Here is a 19,889-nt window from a genome sequence, read left to right on the forward strand (position 1 = left end):
AAATTACACCTTGAAATTACTCAATTCTCACCATTGCATTAGAAATATCACAAGTGCATCATAATTATGACAGCAATGTGTAAAAAGTGAAAAATTCATTGTGCATTTATATAGCTATAGTGCACTTGATCTAATAAATACAATCACTGTATAAAGTATAAAGTTGTTATACTTTTCGTGCTATAATGAAAGAATACCCAGTAGCATCATTGATCACATTTCTGGTTTCCAATGGCTCTTCATAATTGTCTATAAGAAGAACCTCAAATCCAGCTTTTTGATAGTGGGCTTGCATATCTTGCACTGTCAAGGAATAAAAAGAATATGTAGTATCTAGTGCCTGCATATTCACACCAAGCATTTTCTATAGCTGTTATTGAAACAAAGAAGTCTCCAGAAAGTATCATGTTGTAGATTTTTCTGTATATTCTCTTACAGAATTAAAGTAAAGCTCCAAGCAGTATAGTTACTGTTAATAATATTCACAGGAGTTTTAACAGAAGGAACCATTATGTCAGCCCTGCAGTCACAGGAAACAGAATCCTTTAGTAAACTATGCAGGACATTCTGTTACCACAGCAGGACTGGTTTGACCTTCAAGTGACTGCACAACATGTTTGAAATATGGAGACCAGTCATGAGCATTAAGATCCTTGTTCTTCCACAGCAACACTTCATCACGACAAGCCTTCACATAGTCAGAGTGATAAATCCACATATGGTACTGCACTAATAAAGGGGTAGGTGCATGGACCTCCTCCAAGTTCCAGTAGCACTGCAGTGGAATTATCCCACTCTTTATGATATGTTTGGTAGAAGTTGTGGTAGCACGTATTCTCCCATGTATATACTGAGGCTGAAATGAGGCTCCGGCATCTCTGGGTTTTCACCAAATACATCTTTGGGGTATCGAGTAAGCAGATAGCCCCTGACATTATTGTAGCAACGTTCCATTGTATCTGTGCTGTTGTAAAACTAATTGATTTACATACTGTTACCTTGTTAAATTTGCTATAACGGTGATTATTGCCTATGAATATTAAGGATACACTGCTTTGCAGTGAATGATAGCTTAATACACAACTCTTAAGAACTGCATTACATTAAAAGCAAATCATCATGAAAATTGGTGACTATCACACCCCAGCAATAGTTTCATCCCCCGAAAATCTACTTCTTTATAGTTTACTGATTAGAGATGATTGCTTTTTATAAGCTGAGGACACTGTATGATCAGTTCATTGCAAAGTCATGCATAGCCGGCACAAAAAGCCTAGCTAAAGGACCCACATACAACTGCACAATATAATTATATCAAACCATGTTTAGGAGTATATACAAAAAAGGAAGTGATAACTATGGTTTATGGGATGCATGACCTCAAAAGGCTTTTCAATCAACTTTCTCAACCACACACACATATAGCTATACTTGATTCTCCTCTGTATTATGCATAGTTCTTCCTCCTCTGCATTCAAAGTCACGTGATGCCAAACTATATAGATCAGTTAGCTGCAGTGTATTAACAAGCATCACAATAATCACATGTATAGTTATATACAGTAAACTACCATAGCTACATAGCCACTACAACAAGAGACTGTATACTGATGATGAAAGGCTTATCACACATTCCGGCTAAAAAACCAGCTGCAGCTTGTTCATAATGTTCTTGTGATGACAAGAAAAAGGACATACATTTGTAATGGATATTCCAAGTGTTTCCTGTGATGCAAAAAAACCTTTGGTAACTAACTAGTGCATCATTATAGCAACTGTCTGAATAATCCGCTTATAAACTGAGAGGTTTCCAAGTGATGGTTGCTATAGCTACATGTACACAGGACCTTAAACAGTTGTAACTGCCACTTCAGCTTTAAGGAACAGTTTTTTTTATTATGATTCAGTATTTATTCCCCATGTACAATCAAAACTCATAATCTATTTTACAATTTACAAATGAAATTTTGAATTAAATTCTTAATAGAATCTCATATAACTGTTGTTACTACGTATCCAGGCAAATTCCTTGAGCCTGTGTTACAACTCAGGGGTGGTGAAGTAAGCCAAACAATGGGCCAACTTTGACAATGAAAGTTGTGAAGTAAACATGTAAAAGAAATGGACTTGTGCAGCTAGAGTCTAAGACCACATCCAGGAAAATTTCAGACATCTGAAGCTTTGAGATTTTAGACTAGCTTCATATGTGTTTCTTCAGGTAAATTATTAGCAACTAAATTTGAATGTTCTATTAGAGTGGTTGATTGCTCTTTCAAGCTATCACTACAAGCATTGACCAATTAAATTGGAGTTTCTCCCTCCTGTTTCCACTATTTATATAGCACAGCTATTATATATACACTTTGGATATTGGGTAAGCAGCAAGATGGTAATAATACGGGCACAGCCCAAAAAAATACATATAGACTTTATAGTAATCATACTAAAATTACACCATATTAAAATCACAATATAGAGCACATTCTGGATTGTACAGTCACTGCATCATAAGGAGGAGGATCATCCTCTAAAGAAAATTAATTTTACAAATGTCATATAATCATAATATAATACAACTACAAGTGCCAATAGTACAAAGATTGTAGTTTACAGCGTTCAAATACATGTTCACGGATTTAGATTACTTGCAATCATTCCTTTTAGGTTAATTAATGTTATGTGTGTGTGTGTGTGTGTGTGTGTGTGTGTGTGTGTGTGTGTGTGTGTGTGTGTGTGTGTGTGTGTGTGTGTGTGTGTGTGTGTGTGTGTGTGTGTGTGTGTGTGTAGTTGTGTGTAGTTTTGTATATGGTGTTGCTATGTATGTATGTGTTATGTTTTTTGTGTACTCCAGTACGGAAGGATATATGACTAAGATGTATGCACATAATTCCTGATGATGCTCAGTGGTTGTGGGAGAATCACTATATATTATGACCTATAATATCCCAGTGAGCCATACTTCAAAGAATTTATTAGGACAATAACTACCATCAAGAGCTCATAATACAATACCATATTGTCCAGTAAGCTGGTGCTAAACACCAAACATGCAATGTTGGCTGAATTACAATGCAGATGTGTTTATGCCAAACTGAATACGAAACCATATACATCAAAGTGCCCAGAGTTTTTTATGTGTAGATATTAACAGTCTGTCCTTGGCTGTATACAAAGCCATATACATTAAAGTACTACGTCTTTTACTTAGATACAAGCCAGTTAATCACAGCAGTAGTAGAATATCTTAGTCATTGTATTATGAACTTTTGTTAACACTCATCCTCTGCTTTGCCTCTGACTTGTGTCAATAACTAAGCTGCTGTGATATAACTAGAACATATATCATACCTGTTGGGACAATATCTCTTTTGTCTTCTGGCAAGTTGTGCCATGTTAATGCATAAATCCACCGTCTGACTTCAATCTGAAAAGTATTGTGTACAGATGCAGGTTTAACTTTAAACCACATATGGTAAGCATTGCATATACTACTATATATAGTACATCTTTAATGCATGTAACTTAGGTATGCAATGGCACTTTAATTGCACATATAGCGTTAACATCATCAAGCATGCAGAAAGTATGTATATGCATACTGCGAGCTTAAATACTATAGGAAATCTGTGAAAGTAGCTGACCCATGGGATGTATAAGTGTTTGGAGCAAATAGCATTTTGGTCATGATGTTTACTAACATTAAGCACTCTAATTACATTTTGTGTAAGGCCGGGTTATTTTACTCACAAGCAAACCTTTGTGCCACTTTGAAAATACAGTTGCACAAATTTTATAATTGTGCAATAAAAGTCACAGAAGACCATCCCTATCGCAAAAAGGTGATATATACACCAATGTCGGTCCCATCCACTTTCACAAGAAATCACCCAATGAACTAAGCTTCATCTTTATGATCATCATTTTGAGCAAGAGTTCATAATATAAAGAGGGAGGGAGAGTGTCCAACACTGTATTACCTGGTCAAAACACACTGCGTTCAAAGATTGCATCATATCCTGAATATTTCAGTATACTTGCCACCAACTGACAATATTGCCAAGTATGTAACCTCAGTGTCCATATCTCAGGAGAGGCACCAATGTAACTGATTCCTGCATGTGCACTAGAGGTGACTTTCCGAGGCTTTCAGAAACTGATCAAATACCCTAATAGAGCAGTCACCCTAATTCAACTGTCATGCAAGCATTTTATTATTTCATCAATTGATCAATTGCTCGCTAAAATCACTCTCAGATCAATTGCTGAAATCACTCAAGTTTTAGTTCAAAAAAATTTAAAGCTTCCATACCAACAAAATATGGTACAGGTGAATGCCTTCCTTTCTACAGTTTATAGCTATTATGTAAGCCCTGGCAACACAAAAAGTTTGGATTGGAAACCAGTCACCAAAATTCCTGGAGCCACTTGTGTGCATATTGTAGCCAAACAACTAGAGAGACTAGACAATGTGCAGATCCAAGCCATAGTTTGATTGTAACTAGTAGAGCTGCGGCAAGACAGATGATCAGCAAGCAGAGATGGAATATATTTATATTGTATTCTGTCTGACTTTTAAGAACATCTGCCGGACATATGTGACTGGATCTGGGAAAACTTGTGCTGTACTAAAACAAATATTCTAAATGCCAAAAAAAATGAATACTTGAATATTCTAAATGTATATATTAATTTTGATTTACAATCACTTTTATGTTTTTGTGGGCTGAAATAAAACTGCTCATTTGTTCTGATCTGTTGGTGTTTGGTACAACTGCTACAAGCCCTATTTTTTAAAGAAAATGACAAAAATTTAAGGTCTATTGCTTTATATATTACCATGTGTCTATAGATTATTGAATCTGCTCCCACAGCATTAAATCTGATTTAGAATGGTTTGTTTTAGTCCTCCCTTTCATTTTAGCCAGTTTTGACACTCGAATGACTCATAATTTGGACCAACACATTATTTTGTTTTGTAAATAACTTTTCACCTCTCCTCCACCATCACCTCTCCTCCACCACTCCTATGATGTATTTGAGCAGATCTGATACAGTAAACATCAAGCTAAAATTATCTAAAATGGAGCCGGGGTCGGCTACTTGTACAGTGGATGCTCTGGAAGGTATGGAATTGGTGTAATAAGTGAATACATGGCTTCAACCATTGGCGAGCTACAACACACTAAACTGTATGATACTTAAAACTGACTGATATTTCTTGATACTTTCAAATAGGCGATAAAACTGGTTTTCCCAGACTCTAGGTCACATATGAATTGTACTGTAACATTGTACTATATCATTGTATATATTGTGATGCGATACTTTCAAATCCTTTCCCATCTCTATCACCAAGACAATGGTAAAACACTACATTATATTGACTCTTTAGTATCCCTACCCATGCCTATCATCTTCTGGAATTTATGGAACCGGGGGATAGCTACATGGCGTTACAGTACTATTGTGCATTGGGAATAATTTATGATGGGCCTGGCCCTGTCAAAAGTGAATCAGTTGCAGCAGATATGAGTTCTGTTGGTAGCACACTTACTTCAGGAGTTGCCTGCAGCAACATATCACTTCTGTTATCGAATTCTATCTTGAAAGAAAATGAATCGATCCCACACTGGCTGGCCTTCTTAATTGACATACGAAGAATTGTTTCCATGTGGGTGGGGCTCTATCATAGTATCACACATTCGAAGGATTTACGTGAATGTCAGTAATGCACACCACCTTACGTCTTTTGTCTCATTGACATGTAGATATGTGGTCTGTAGTGATAGATAGCACCTCTTCCAAGATTTTATGATGCGTCCGGTACAAATTGACACTTCACCTTCTTTCTACAAGAAAGAAGCGCGCCAATACAGCAGATATGGTAAGCATCCTCACTTACAGTTGGAGCAGTAGACATCATGAATCTGCTGCTAGACCTGCTGATACATGGGGCTCTGTATTATCATAGATAATATAAGCGCGTATATTATCTATGGTATTATCTATGCATAGATCAGATGTAAGCGCTGGCGCGTAAAATGTATTACGAGGTGAACCCAATTAGAGATCACCTCTGGTGTGGTGTAGTGTAGTGACGTGATTGTCACGTGTAGCGCTAAACTTGACCTCGAGATGCATCCCTCGTTGAAACTCGGTCTCTTACTTACTGTTCCAGTGATTAGTGCAATATTCGTAGTGGCCAGTTGGAGGTTCTACAGAAGATGGCGACGCAGAAGACTACAGCAAAGCGTCACGAGCGCCCCTCCAGTGGTGCCAGTGAAATCTGAGTGAGATAAGAACCTTGGGAATATCGGAGGTCCAACACCAATTTGGAATCCAAAAACAACTAGTTAAAATCACTCAAGTGTAATATTGCTATTTCAAAATTGCTGTATATCTCCGCATATTCTCGTTAAAAAAGTAGCACAGTGAAAACTTTGGCCAGGTACATTTATGTATAAAAATTGACCGGACCAAAGTTTATGCTGGTGTTGGACTCCTTGGGGTGGGCCAGATGCAAGTTTAAGCCATGTTTTAATAGGCTAACAGAAAGCTTGTCAGATGATGAAGAGCCAAAGAAAGTACAGGAAGATGAGCCGCATGAGCATCCAGAAGACATACAGGAGGTACATAGCAGCCATTTGTGTGTAGTGTGGTTGTTTAGTGAGTGTGTTTGGGTTTATAGCCAGCTGTTGTACCAAAACCAGTGAAAGTTGAAGTAGAAGGTAACTGTGTTGTATTATAAAGGATACTTGCTTACATATGTGTGTAAGAATTGATTCTAGGCAGACTTTTAAATTTAAATATATATATATATATTTTTTGTTAAAATTTCTGTTGGTAGGGCACTTGATACTACGTAACTAAATGTGCATTTTAACACTGTAGAGAAAAGGTTTTGTCCAACTTATCCAATGATTCCTGAAGGTGAGAAAAAATTGTCATAAATCATATACTGTTCATGGTGTGATTTTGTTCCTTAGGAGTTGGCACATTATTGGCGGAAGAGATGAACAAGCGTATTATGGTGCTTGATGGTGCCATGGGAACCATGATTCAAACTTACAAATTTGAAGAGGAAGATTTTCGAGGTAAAATTAAATGTTGGTGACTATGATTTTAAAATTGTGGTCTCATATAGGAGAAGAATTTAAGGACCACCCAAAGTCTCTGAAGGGGGACAATGATTTGCTGTCTCTTACTAAGCCAGATATTATTTATGACATACACAAGGTACTTACCATTTGTCTTATACATGCACACACACTGCACACATACTGCACACTACACATACATGCAATCAAGAGGGGAGAGTGTCAACTGCCAGTATGGCCTGTACAAACACACTGCTACAAGTTCCCCTTTGATCATATGTACACCTCTAGCCTGATTCTACTAATGACAAAGAACTGTTGATAAGTGGTGATTGGCATTGATAAGGTCAAGCCTTTCTTCTAAGGGAAGCCTGAGGTGTGTTTCTTGCAGCAGTGTGTTTGCTGAATGTACTCCAGTTAGACACTCTCCCCCATACAAATATTATGAACTCTTGGATCAAGAGTTCATAATAGCTATTCACTAATGGTAGCCAAACCTTATGATATGGTTTGTTACTTCTACTAACTACCTGTAATACTATAGTTATGTAACACAGAGATTTGATAGATGATGCAATAATATGTAATTCTTCACTTCTTCATAAATCATATACCTCATCCGTAACAAGAGTCTCAAAACACCTGATCAATAAGTACACTGATATTTCAGTAATTGTTCATTTATGTGAAATGGTAATTTGAAATGTTCACATGGCAACGGGTCTTTTTTTGCCTTTTTTTGTACAAGGAAAGTACTGTAGGGACTGCAGCTTACTCTTGAAGGCAGTGACACAAATGAGCATGTTGCCATGCCTTAAGAGATCCACTTGGCAGTGCCAAAACTCTAACGTTATTTGCTATTGTGCTTTATCACTATTGTGCTTCCACTTGGTTTAGTGGCCAAATTAGAAGGCAACATAAACTGACATTTACTGAAATATCCATGTTACTCTATGCAATTCATTAATCACAGGGTAATATATTCCTTTTGTATATCAGGTTAGCACTTTTTCACAAAATTAATAATATTTAAATTACCTTGACCATACCATCAGGCAGTATCAGTTAGTATAACCATATAGCCAAGCCCAAAAGTGTCTTCAGTGTGGCACAAAATGCTTCCAGTAGGTTGTTACATTTTTTTAAAATTGTTCAGTGGATTTCTGCTGACTGACTGACTGACTGACTGACTGACTGACTGACTGACTGACTGACTGACTGACTGACTGACTGACTGACTGACTGACTGACTGACTGACTGACTGACTGACTGACTGACTGACTGACTGACTGACTGACTGACTGACTGACTGACTGACTGACTGACTGACTGACTGACTGACTGACTGACTGACTTTAGACAAGCATAACTCAATATTGGTTAAGGCTACACGCTTGATGCTTGATATTTTTACTGTCTGAGGTGCTTCAGCCCAACTGTGCCTTTTGTCATACCACAGTATGTATGTGCCTCATGGACTTACCTTTGTCCACTTTTGTGTACCATTGACAACACAAGGTGTTGATTTGCGGTAGTAGCAGAAGCAGCATGTGGTGGCTTTCCTGTAGCTAGCTACATGCTGGCTCATCACATTTATAACAGAATCAGCCATCTATATTTCTGTATTGACTGGATACTTTGTAAAGATAGTGCTTTTGTTTTGTAATGCTATGTAACAGGGTAAAGATACAGCAGATTTCACATGTGTTTGTAATTTGTGTATGACGACCTGTGTGTGCCTGAATTGAATAAAACCATTGAATATTTTTGGCTATATGCAATGTAGAATTTCAAATGTACTTGAAATCTGCTCTAGTTGATAATGAACGTTATGGCCACTTCTTTGTAGTTGATACATGTTCAGATGCAAAATTAATTCGGTTCTTTTTTTTGTTTTGTTTTGATGTGGTATGCACTAGTTCACCATCATACATAATTATGTTGCAAACAGTAAACAAACAAGATTAGGGATCACTGAAATAAAAAAAAATAGGGAAACAAGGGAGGTCACCTACACCTTCAAATTTACTAGTGGACATTTTATTTAATCCCCAATTCAGTCATAGGTAGAGGAATTAAATGTCCACTGACATCCTTATTTTTGTTTCTATGATCCCTAAATCTTCCTTGCACTCTGTGTTTTATTAAGCAATAATTTTGTGAACTTACTGTATTGATAATGCTTGAATATGGTATCCTTGTAACATGCTCTATTGTTTGGTTATGTACAGATGTGTGTGCATAGTACATATTGTCTGTCTGGCAATTGATAGTTCCTAGTTATCGTGTAAATGTAAAATGTTTACTTGTAGTCCTATTTGGATGCTGGTGCTGATTTTGCTGAGACGAACACCTTCAATGGAACAGCAATAGCACAAGCTGACTATGGAATGGAACACCTGGTATGTATGTATGTATGTATGGTATCATGTGTGGGTCATATGGTGAATAAATAGCTAGCTAACCAACCATTCACTGTGGACTTTGAACCTTTTTAAGATTGATCACTCATAAACAGTAATCCACCTGCTATTAGCATGTACAAGTTGCAGCTACAAAAGAAACATTTCAGCCAACCAAATGATTAGTAATGACAGTAAAGATGTCAATGTGTGGTCCATGCATACATGTGACCACAAGTGACCACTGTGTACACATAGTCAAGAGGTCACTGTTACAACAAGAGTTCATAATAGTTGTATGGGCAGAGTGTCTATCTGCCATTCTACTGATGACAGAGAATTATTGATAGGTGGATGATTGGCATTGATAGAAGGTCAAGCCTTTTTTCTAAGAGAAACCTGAGGTGTCAGTGCCTTTGCTGAATGTACGCCAGATAGATGTATGGGGTAGTGTCTAACTGGAGTACATTCAGCAAAGGCACTGCTGCAAGTAACACCTCTTAGAAGATTATCAACGCCTATCATCACCTATCAACAGTTCTTTGTCATCAGTAGAACCATACTAGAGGTGTACATATGATCAAAAGTGAACTTGTAGCAGTGCTTATACTGGCAGCTTGACACTCTGAACTCTTGCTGTTACTCTGTTGTGTACAATCAAGTGGTTTTACAAGCAATGCAGAATAATTGGTACTTGTGTTCATCTTTTAAATGCCCAGACCAATTCCAAAGTGTTAAATGTGTCATGAAACACACATATCAAATTGCATTTTTGTATTATCTGTGCTCACTCAGGGGAAATGTTTGTGTTGCTAACATTTAGGTGTACAGAATAAACAAGGCATCAGCTGAACTAGCTAACAGAGCATGTGCTGATGTGGGTAAAGCTACTGGTTAGTGTGGTCATTGTGTGGAGGATTGTTAAATATAGTATTGTTTTAGGGATCAGGAGATTTTCAATTGGTGCTATAGGGCCAACTAATCGAACACTCTCAATTTCTCCATCTGTTGAGAAACCGGAATACAGAAATATCAGTTAGTTATATGGGACATTATGGGTTATTTTTGAGAGATAATTTTAAATTTTAATGTCCTTTAAAACAAAATGTACTTGTCTAGTCAGGTCACTAGGTCACCTGTCTGTTGTAAAAACCTTTAGCAAATTAATCTCTTTTTTTTTAAATCAAACTGTGACTGATAAAAAGAGTAATCCATTCGGTATATATGTGTACTTCTATCTGTTACTGTGTGTCTTACCTAACAGCTTTTGATGAGCTAGTAACTGCTTATGGAGAACAGGCTAGGGGTTTATTGGATGGAGGAATTGAAATTTTAATGGTGGAGACAATATTTGATACTGCTAATGCTAGAGTAAGCACAACATAAAGATTATCATTTGAAGTGGGCAGTGGAGCTGAAACATGCCACCATCCGTAGGATCTCCACTTTATACTTTACAATTAATAGTGATTTGAAGCCATCAGTATAGGTCTCATACTGACTTTAACTTCCATAATAATTATACCACATTTTGTTTATTCTTTTTTTTAAAGATGATGTCATTCATTATCTGTATTGATTTTGCTTAGGATATTTGTATAGTAAATTGCTATCAGTTCAGCTCCATTGACAAAATTGTTGAGACCTATAACAGTAATCCACTGGTATTTAGCCACAAGCTCGCTAGCATGGGTTTTGGTGGATCAGTTTCTACTTACATAGTCATAAGACAATATTGTGTGATAGTGATGCCTGATTGTTTTGTATTCAATAGGCTGCTCTATTTGCCATTGACCAGCTCTTTGACTCAGGCTACAGAAGAGTGCCAGTGTTTGTAAGTTCCTTAATGTATGTGATAGTATGGTGAGCTATCTGCAACACATCATTTTAGGTGTCTGGTACCATTGTTGACAAAAGTGGCCGAACCTTATCTGGACAAACGACTGATGCATTTGTGATCAGTGTTACCCATGCCAAGCCAATGTGGTAATATGCAGATTTGTTAGAAGTCTTTGTGTATGCGTTTTTGTTAGCCTGGGGCTGAACTGTGCATTGGGTGCACGTGAAATGCATCCGTTTATTGAGTCAGTGTCCAGGATGACTGAAGCATTTGTCCTCTGCTATCCCAATGCCGGTATGATGTTATGTATACAAGCCCAGTAACAACATGGTTCCCACTAGGCTTGCCTAATGCAATGGGTGGATATGATGAGACGCCAGAAATCATGTCTGAAAGGCTGAAGGTATTAGTAATGTTAGCCCTTTGTTGGTTGTTGTATTTGTTAGTGTTTCCATAGGCTTTTGCTGTGGAAGGATTGCTGAATATTGTGGGTGGATGCTGTGGTAGCACTCCTGAACACATCAAGTGAGTTAAACAGTTTGTTGAGACTTTTACTTATGCATATTTTTAGAGCAATAGCAGAAGCTATGAAGGGAATTCCCCCAAGAGTGCGCCCAACCAACCTGTTCTGTGATAGCCTAATTTTATCAGGTAAGAGAGTGTAGGTTTATTCTTGTTACACTCATGCATGGACAGGACTTGAACCGGTGAAAATTAACAAGTATTCGAATTTCGTTAACATTGGCGAACGCTGTAATGTGGCAGGATCAAAGAAATTTTGTCGTCTCATTGTCTCGAATGATTATGAAGTATGCAGCACATTGTGTTTGCTGATCATAAACATGTGTTGTGTTTAGCAAGCTCTAATAGTGGCCAAGCTGCAGGTGGAGAATGGAGCTCAAATTCTTGACATTAACATGGATGAAGGAATGTTGGATTCAAAGGCAGCCATGACCAAATTTATTAATCTGATTTCGTCTGAGCCAGACATTGCCAAGGTCAGTTAGGGTATTTTCGGTAACCTAGTGCAGTGGAACCTGTCTAAGCTGGCCATGTCTGACTACATATCTTTTAGCCCACTAACCAAGTGGCTGCATTAGGCAGGTAGAATAGTGTATAAACAAATAAGGAATATATAGATGGAGAGAGAAAGAGAAACCTAGAGGGCAACCTTTCTTCTATATTAATTGTTTCGACTGTTGAAGCCTTCTACAATCTTTCTTATGCTTTTGTCTAGCTACTTATATCCTTGGCTTGCATTTCCCATTTGTAAAATTACAGCTGCTCAAATAAATTATATTTTCAGGCAATGGGTAAGTAGAACATTTGAAGCCCTTCCATATTTATACTGAGTACTGTTCATAAAACATACAACACTTTAATCAAACAGTTTTTAGGTCAGATTTACTTGAGGGTCTACAATATTGCTGTAGTATACTTATGCTCATTAAGTTTTGGTGTGTTTCTTGTACAGGTTCCACTCTGTGTTGATTCTTCAAAGTTTGAAGTGGTTGAAGCTGGCCTGAAGGCCACACAGGGCAGGTGTATAGTGAACTCAATTAGTTTAAAAGAAGGAGAAGAAGATTTTATAAAGAATGCGCGACTGATAAAACGCTATGGTGCAGCTGTTGTCATTATGGCCTTCGATGAAGTTGGACAGGTGAACAATTCGAGAGATGTGTACACACACTGCATATACTGTACACTTACATATCATACTACACTGTGCACTAACACACATGCATCCACACAAAGGAGGTACATACTGTGAATCCGTGGGCCCATAGTGATCCTTTCTTTACAAACTCCCCACGAAATAAGGACACATTTGATCACACCTCTAAACAATCTATTTACTCTACCATGATGACCTCACTCCCTTATTGGTCTAGTTGTATTTATAATGATAGCATGGGTGAAAAATGGGATAGTGATCACCCCTCTTGGTAGGCAAGATACTTACTTGACATACTCTATTACAGTAATCACCCTAATAGAACAATCACATGTGTATAGTTGTATGCATAACAAAAAAAACTAGTATATTATAAATGAAGTAGGAAACCAAGCAGTGAAACAAGTGGCATATATAGCTCTTTGGGAAAATCCCTACTTTGGCATTGAACAAGGTAATTGTTATAATTATTATACCAATGTATCACAGAGCTATGCTATAATACCATCATTCATCTCTTGTTTCACTACTTTTATCGTTTGGATCCTTACTTCATAATTAAATAATAATTTTAAAATATACTAGCTTGTGTGTAGTCCCCAAATGTGTGCGTATGACCTTCCACAGGCTACGGATGCTACAAGGAAAGTTGAAATTTGCAAGAGATCCTACCAAGTACTGGTTGATCAAGTTGGGTTCAACCCCAATGATATCATATTTGATCCAAACATTTTGACCATTGCTACTGGCATTGAGGAACACAACAATTATGCAGTGGAGTATATCAACTGTACTAAACTGATTAAAGTGTGTTAAGAATCTGTGTGTAGTGTGTGTGTGTGTGTGTGTGTGTGTGTAGTGTGTATGCATACATCATGTCTTGCATGTATGTAGTGTGTAACTGTGTGCATTTTGAGTATGCATGAATACAATATCTTATGCAATGACATAGTGAATATGTGTTATTTGGTAGGAGTGCCTCCCAGGGGCACGAGTCAGTGGTGGCCTATCCAATCTGTCATTTGCCTTCAGGGGTAATGAAATTGTTCGAGAAGCCATGCACGGTGTCTTCTTGTACCATGCTATTAAGGTACTGAGTTGTCAATGAATCAGATTCAAATTCAGCATGCAATTTGTTGTTAGAGTATTATGTGTGATGTTTTCTGCTGTATGTTCTAGTTGGTTGAATGTAGTTTCACATTTTGGTTAGGCTGGAATGGACATGGGAATAGTGAATGCTGGAAACCTACCTGTGTATGATGATATTCCGAATGTTCTGTTGCAACTTTGTGAGAGTGCTGTGTGGAATCTTGACCAGGATGTCACCGAAAAGTTACTGGAATATGCTCAAGTTAGTACAACACATTTTACTCTCTACACACGTATAAGTGTATCTGTCTGTGTAATTGTTTTTTGTCTATGGGGTGCCTTGGCTAACACCTATCTATAGTTAAATGTTTACACTACTTGTAGTCTATTAAGGGAACGGCAAAGAAGGGACAGGTTGAAGAAGAACAGTGGCGAAATGAAAGTGCAGAGAGCAGGCTAGAATATTCCCTTGTCAAGGTCCCTGATGCCTTTTATGTAGTCATCACCTTAACATCGTTGGTGTGATGTCTGTAGGGTATAGATAAGTACATAACAGATGACACAGAGGAAGCTAGACTGAACCAAGAAATGTACCCTCGTCCACTAAATGTAATCGAGGGTCCTTTAATGAAAGTGAGAACATTTTTTTTCAATGTCAAGGTGAATTACACACTTAGGGGATGAGTGTTGTTGGAGACCTGTTTGGATCAGGAAAGATGTTTCTTCCACAAGTAAGTGTAAATAGTTTGCTTAATTGTGCTCATTGCTCTTTGTAGGTTATCAAATCAGCCCGAGTTATGAAGAAAGCTGTCAGTCATCTTGTTCCTTTCATGGAGAAAGAAAAGGAAGAGAGTATAGCAAAGATGAAAGAGCAAGGATTGGAAGTTGAGGAGAAGGTATCATTTTTATCCAGTCAGTAATAGTAGTAGACTGAATGCTTCTCTCCAGGACTACCATCTTGGTACAGTCGTCTTGGCAACAGTTAAGGGTGATGTGCATGATATAGGAAAGAACATTGTGGGAGTTGTACTAGGCTGTAACAACTACAGGTAAATATACCACTGACTTGTGTTTGTGAATTGGCTTGCTTTCATGTGCACATGATTAATTTAATTTTGTCTTTAAAGAGTCATTGATTTGGGAGTGATGACTCCTTGTGATAAGATCCTAGATACTGCAATACAAGAAAAAGCAGGTTGAGTATTATTTAATTACAGGCTGTGTAGTCCTTATTGCATATTTATGACAGATATTGTGGGTGTGTCTGGCCTCATTACGCCATCACTAGAAGAAATGATACATGTTGCTAAAGAGATGGAAAGACGAAAACTGGATATCCCTCTTCTTATAGGGGGAGCAACTACTTCCAAGTAAGTACATTTTCTTAGCATAAACATGTTTACAGACTTTTCATAACTATTGAGAGTATTTTCATTTTCATTATGTACATCCTATACAGCTATGCATTTATATACTTGTCAATAGTAAGTGATGTTTTGCATTTGTGGCTGCAACCATGCATTATCACTGGCTGATCATAATTTGTGCCACATTTGGACAATGCGTATGTTCCGAGGAAGATGACAGTATATTTCATCACTATCCATTGGGGGACCCCAGGAATTGCTTACAGTCTGAAGCAGTGAGATCAACTCAAGATGACATTCCACTAAATATCATGCAAGTCCTCCCTGGAATTGGTTGGGATAACCTGAGGAATGTTGATGCTGGTTATGTGAATGAGTTGAACTATTCCAAGTGTCGCACAACTGGAGACCGACGTTACCTTTTACCAGATAATGTGTATGCTATTCCTATCCAACATAGTACAATGCAGCAAAATGCAATGTTGATTCACCACTGGGATGACTGGCGTTCTTATACTGCTTCCACCATTAATACCAAGGTCAGTTACTTGCCTTTTGTTAGTGGAAAATTCTCTACATCTTTTCATGACATGAAGACACGGTTTATTAACGAGAAATCACAAATTGCCCGAGTTGAACTGCGACATCATTTTTACTCTCTAAAACTTCATCCAAATTCTCCACTTGATCGTGGATTTAAGGCCAGGCTGTTGGAAATAGCATCTCACTTGGAGAATAATAGGTCACGAACAGCAGACTACCTTGCAGAGCTTCTTGTAAAAGAGTATGGAACAGATTATACAAATTCCATTGATACTGGTGCTCTGCTGGTTCAAGAGGATTATCTCGATTCTGTCTACATGAACGGATCCTCTGGTCATAGCAAAAGTGTTACTGCTTCAGCTGCTGCCTCTTTCTTTGGTGTTAAAGTAGGGGCTTCTTTTGGTGATGCATTCAGTACAGCATCATTAAATGATTATCTTAAGAACAGACATTATTCCAAGCGAGAAAGTTTTGGTGGAATGCCTTATCAAATTGGGGTGACATTGCAGCAATGGGAAGAAAGCTTGGCAAATTCCATGGTAGCAATAGACCGTAGTGGGTTCCCACTTGACTATGCCATCACTGTAGTTAGTCTACCTGAAGTTCCCAGTTCTATTCGACGGAGACTTCGAAAAGTGATACGCTCTGCCATTGCACGGTATTACCAAGTCAACACATACAAAGGCTGTTCTGATCCCAATTCACCTAATTTTGACTACATTGCTAACCTTGGCATTCCGGCAGCATGTCTACCTCCAGAAACTAATACTACATTTGGTGGTGTATTCCAGAGCTGCACCCAAAGTGGACCAGAAGATTTATGTGCACAAATAAAACAGTTTAATCCATTGACAGGAAGTCTTTCCTGTCCCACTAGTTACCAACCAGTCCAGATTAGCAGAGGAAGCGTGAGGAGTTCTATGCTGGATAGAGTTTGCAGAGAGGTTTGCACAAAAGTTAGGCACTTAGTTTTCTTCAAAAAACGCGTATGTACACCAAGTTGTGAAAATGTAGCAGTCCCTACCACTGCCAGTTATGATGGCTATTGGTGTGCTGCAATGGGAAAAGTGCCCTCCAATACAGGCTACCTGTTTGGTGGACTATTTACTACTAAGAAAGTCAATCCTGTTACTGGTGCCCATACTTGCCCACAACATTATATCCGTCTAAGGCTTGGTGCTGACATTACAGTATGTGCTAGCAACGATTATGAATTGGATGGTGCTAACTCTCTACCTTTTGCTGGCTTTCACAGTTGTATCTCTGGAAATCCTCTTGCTGTAGATGTTAATAGCAACGAAACTCATTTTCTGAAGTCTTCTTTGCCCAATAAATGTCCTCGTGGGTTTAGTCAACATCTTGCTGATATTGACAGTAACTGTCAAATAAATTATTGTGTGCGAACTGGTCAGTTAAAAGTTAAACGTCTTCCCGAAGTGATACTTCCTCCCTTTAAGAAGAAACCAGTAGAAAATAAATGGTCAACTAACACTATAGCTGTACAGACAGTTGATGGGGAAATTTGGATAGCAGTTAATGGCACTAACAAATGGAAGAGACCTCTGTCAATTGATGAATTCTTTACAAAGGATGATGAAACTGTTGTCAACTCAAAATCAGTCACCAACATGTCACCATTGTGCATAACTTTCATTTTAACAATATCATTTATTGTATTGTTGTTTCAATAATATGTGTAATAATATTAAGGGAATATGGCTTGTATTATGCATATTGTATTGCTATAATTGTTATTGTAATTTTTTTTTGTTAATTTTAGAACACATACTGCAGTCAAAATAGCACCACAGTACACCAAACCATGTGTTCATGTACTCGATGCTTCAAAGAGTGTTGTAGTGGTTAGTATTTAAATTTTAGGTATACACTAACCAACATTTTTGTACTAGGTTTCTGCTTTATTGGATGGTAATAAGAAACAAGCATTTTTTGATGATGTTGTTGAGGAATATGATGACATACGAGATGATCATTATCAATCTCTTAAGGTAGTTAAATGTAAAATGGACAGTGACTCAAAGCAATGCTGTACCTTTATTGTGTAGGATCACAAATGTTTGCCAATTGGTAAGGCAAGGAATAAAGCCAAGTCACTTCAGTTTCAATGGAGTTTATATCAACCAGGTAGATTATGAATTAAGCTAGCTGGTTAAATTATGCTTTTGTTTATTGTATTTGCTGTAGTTGTTCCAAATAAGTTAGGAATTACGGTGATTTCTGATTATGATTTGACAAAATTAATTCCATATATTGACTGGAAGCCATTCTTTGATGTTTGGCAACTCAGAGGGAAATACCCTAATAGGGGCTACCCCAAGATATTTAATGACAAAGATGTTGGTAAGTATATCACCAATTTACGGACTATAAAAAATTATATTTGTATGTAATTTCTTTAGGTCCACAGGCAAGAAAGGAGTTTGATGCTGCCCAAAACATGCTAAAAATGATTGTAGAAAAGAAGTTATTGAAGGCTCATGGAGTTGTTGGACTGTTCCCTGCTTATTCTGATGGTGATGACATTAAAGTATTAGATGTGGATGATCATGACAAACCTATTGGTACTCTGTATGGGCTGCGACAGCAAGCTGAACGTCAAGTTGATCAGGGTGGAGTAACAGTGTGTATATCTGACTTTGTTTCTCCCAAAGACACTGGGATAACTGACTACGTTGGAATGTTTGCTGTATCAGCTGGCTTCGGATCAGCAGAACTCTGCAAAAAGTTCGTATCAATCCATTGACTGTGATTTATGACTATGACTCACAGATATACTGAAGAATTAGATGATTATAATGTAATTATGGTAAAGGCTATAGCTGATCGATTAGCTGAGGTAAAGGGTTATTTCGTAAACATGTTTGCCCATATCCTAACTGTTTCAGGCATTTGCTGAAGCATTACATGAAACGGTGCGGAAAGATTTATGGGGTTATAACAAAGAAGAGAGTTTAGTTACAGACGACCTACTGCAGATAAAATATCAGGTTCTTTACTGCAAGATCATTTACGATATAATTACAAGTGTGTTTTTAGGGCATCAGACCAGCACCTGGGTACCCTAGTCAGCCAGACCACACTGAGAAACTGACAATGTGGCAAATGATGAATGTAGAGAAACATACTGGAATTAAATTGACAGAATCACTAGCCATGGATCCCCCTGCTTCAGTGTCCGGACTGTATTTTGCTCATCCTAATTCTACTTACTTTGCTGTTGGAAAGATTGCCAAAGATCAGGTTTCATGCTATAAAATTGTTCATGATTATCAATTGTGTTTGCAGGTAATTGATTATGCTAAGAGGAAAAATGACAGTGTAGCTAATATTGAGAAATGGTTGGCATCTACGTTATCATATGATCCCGATGAATGATCCATCATTTTAGAGTCAATATTTTATTTATTAGATTTCTATGCGATTAATGAACTTGTTTCAATTAAATATACTTAACTAAGCTACTTTGCAAGGTAACTATGTTATATGCCACTAACTGATGGACCATGTATTATGAATGGGACAAAGACATTTTTTTCTGTATAATTTAAGATGAAGGTTTCCAGTTCTAAAGCAGCTCTCTTAATAAGGTGTAGCTCCAGATAGACAATTCTGTAGCTAAATTGATTTTAGTTAGAACCACAATGGATTCTTGACAAACTTGTACATGCCAGATTTTAAAACACAGGTACTTACAGTGTGACGAGGCATTACCCACTCCCTATTTTTCTATATGCAAGCAGATATATTCTGGTTTATTTTAGAGCTGAAATGGAATTTTTACTATCCAAATATCCTGCGGATAGTGATATCACTTATATACTGTAAAACATGACTTTGTTTTGTCATGAAGCTGC

General features: G+C 37.6%; 2 protein-coding genes across 2 annotated transcripts; one reads left to right on the forward strand and one right to left on the reverse strand.

Annotated features, from left to right (window-relative positions):
• Positions 1-2,375: 2,375 nt before the first annotated feature.
• LOC136268267 (uncharacterized) lies at positions 2,376-6,072 on the reverse strand. Its single transcript, XM_066063554.1, has 6 exons — positions 6,008-6,072; positions 5,903-5,968; positions 5,745-5,849; positions 5,555-5,683; positions 3,349-3,424; positions 2,376-2,527 (listed from the first exon to the last, which is right to left on the reverse strand). The coding sequence occupies exons 2-6, from the start codon at positions 5,921-5,923 to the stop codon at positions 2,466-2,468; spliced, it is 393 nt and encodes a 130-aa protein (XP_065919626.1). The 5' UTR covers positions 5,924-5,968; positions 6,008-6,072; the 3' UTR covers positions 2,376-2,465.
• LOC136268266 (methionine synthase-like) lies at positions 6,069-19,493 on the forward strand. Its single transcript, XM_066063553.1, has 38 exons — positions 6,069-6,290; positions 6,545-6,629; positions 6,689-6,728; positions 6,892-6,930; positions 6,987-7,094; positions 7,145-7,236; positions 9,411-9,500; positions 10,324-10,393; positions 10,443-10,535; positions 10,765-10,871; positions 11,275-11,334; positions 11,392-11,486; positions 11,534-11,634; positions 11,682-11,743; positions 11,798-11,865; positions 11,912-11,991; positions 12,037-12,149; positions 12,198-12,338; positions 12,815-13,000; positions 13,643-13,822; positions 13,989-14,105; positions 14,226-14,366; positions 14,489-14,581; positions 14,639-14,737; positions 14,782-14,835; positions 14,881-15,000; positions 15,053-15,153; positions 15,232-15,299; positions 15,354-15,474; positions 17,795-17,876; positions 17,925-18,023; positions 18,081-18,159; positions 18,220-18,375; positions 18,435-18,759; positions 18,805-18,871; positions 18,921-19,022; positions 19,072-19,275; positions 19,321-19,493. The coding sequence occupies exons 1-38, from the start codon at positions 6,136-6,138 to the stop codon at positions 19,408-19,410; spliced, it is 4,083 nt and encodes a 1,360-aa protein (XP_065919625.1). The 5' UTR covers positions 6,069-6,135; the 3' UTR covers positions 19,411-19,493.
• Positions 19,494-19,889: the final 396 nt, after the last annotated feature.

Source organism: Dysidea avara, chromosome 10 (genome assembly GCF_963678975.1).
Source record: "Dysidea avara chromosome 10, odDysAvar1.4, whole genome shotgun sequence".
NCBI lineage: Eukaryota > Metazoa > Porifera > Demospongiae > Dictyoceratida > Dysideidae > Dysidea > Dysidea avara.

Bases quoted from the DNA above. Each gene is read 5' to 3' on its own strand.
- LOC136268267 (XM_066063554.1), bottom strand. From the start codon at position 5,923: ATGATGTCTACTGCTCCAACT. The intron at 3,425-5,554 runs GTAAGTGTGCTA...AATACTTTTCAG, and splicing joins TGCTGCAGGCAACTCCTGAA to ATTGAAGTCAGACGGTGGAT. The intron at 2,528-3,348 runs GTATGATATATG...AATTTTCTTTAG, and splicing joins AAGAGATATTGTCCCAACAG to AGGATGATCCTCCTCCTTAT.
- LOC136268266 (XM_066063553.1), top strand. From the start codon at position 6,136: ATGCATCCCTCGTTGAAACTCGGTCTCTTACTTACTGTTCCAGTGATT. The intron at 17,877-17,924 runs GTTAGTATTTAA...TTTTTGTACTAG, and splicing joins CTTCAAAGAGTGTTGTAGTG to GTTTCTGCTTTATTGGATGG. The intron at 18,024-18,080 runs GTAGTTAAATGT...TTTATTGTGTAG, and splicing joins ATCATTATCAATCTCTTAAG to GATCACAAATGTTTGCCAAT.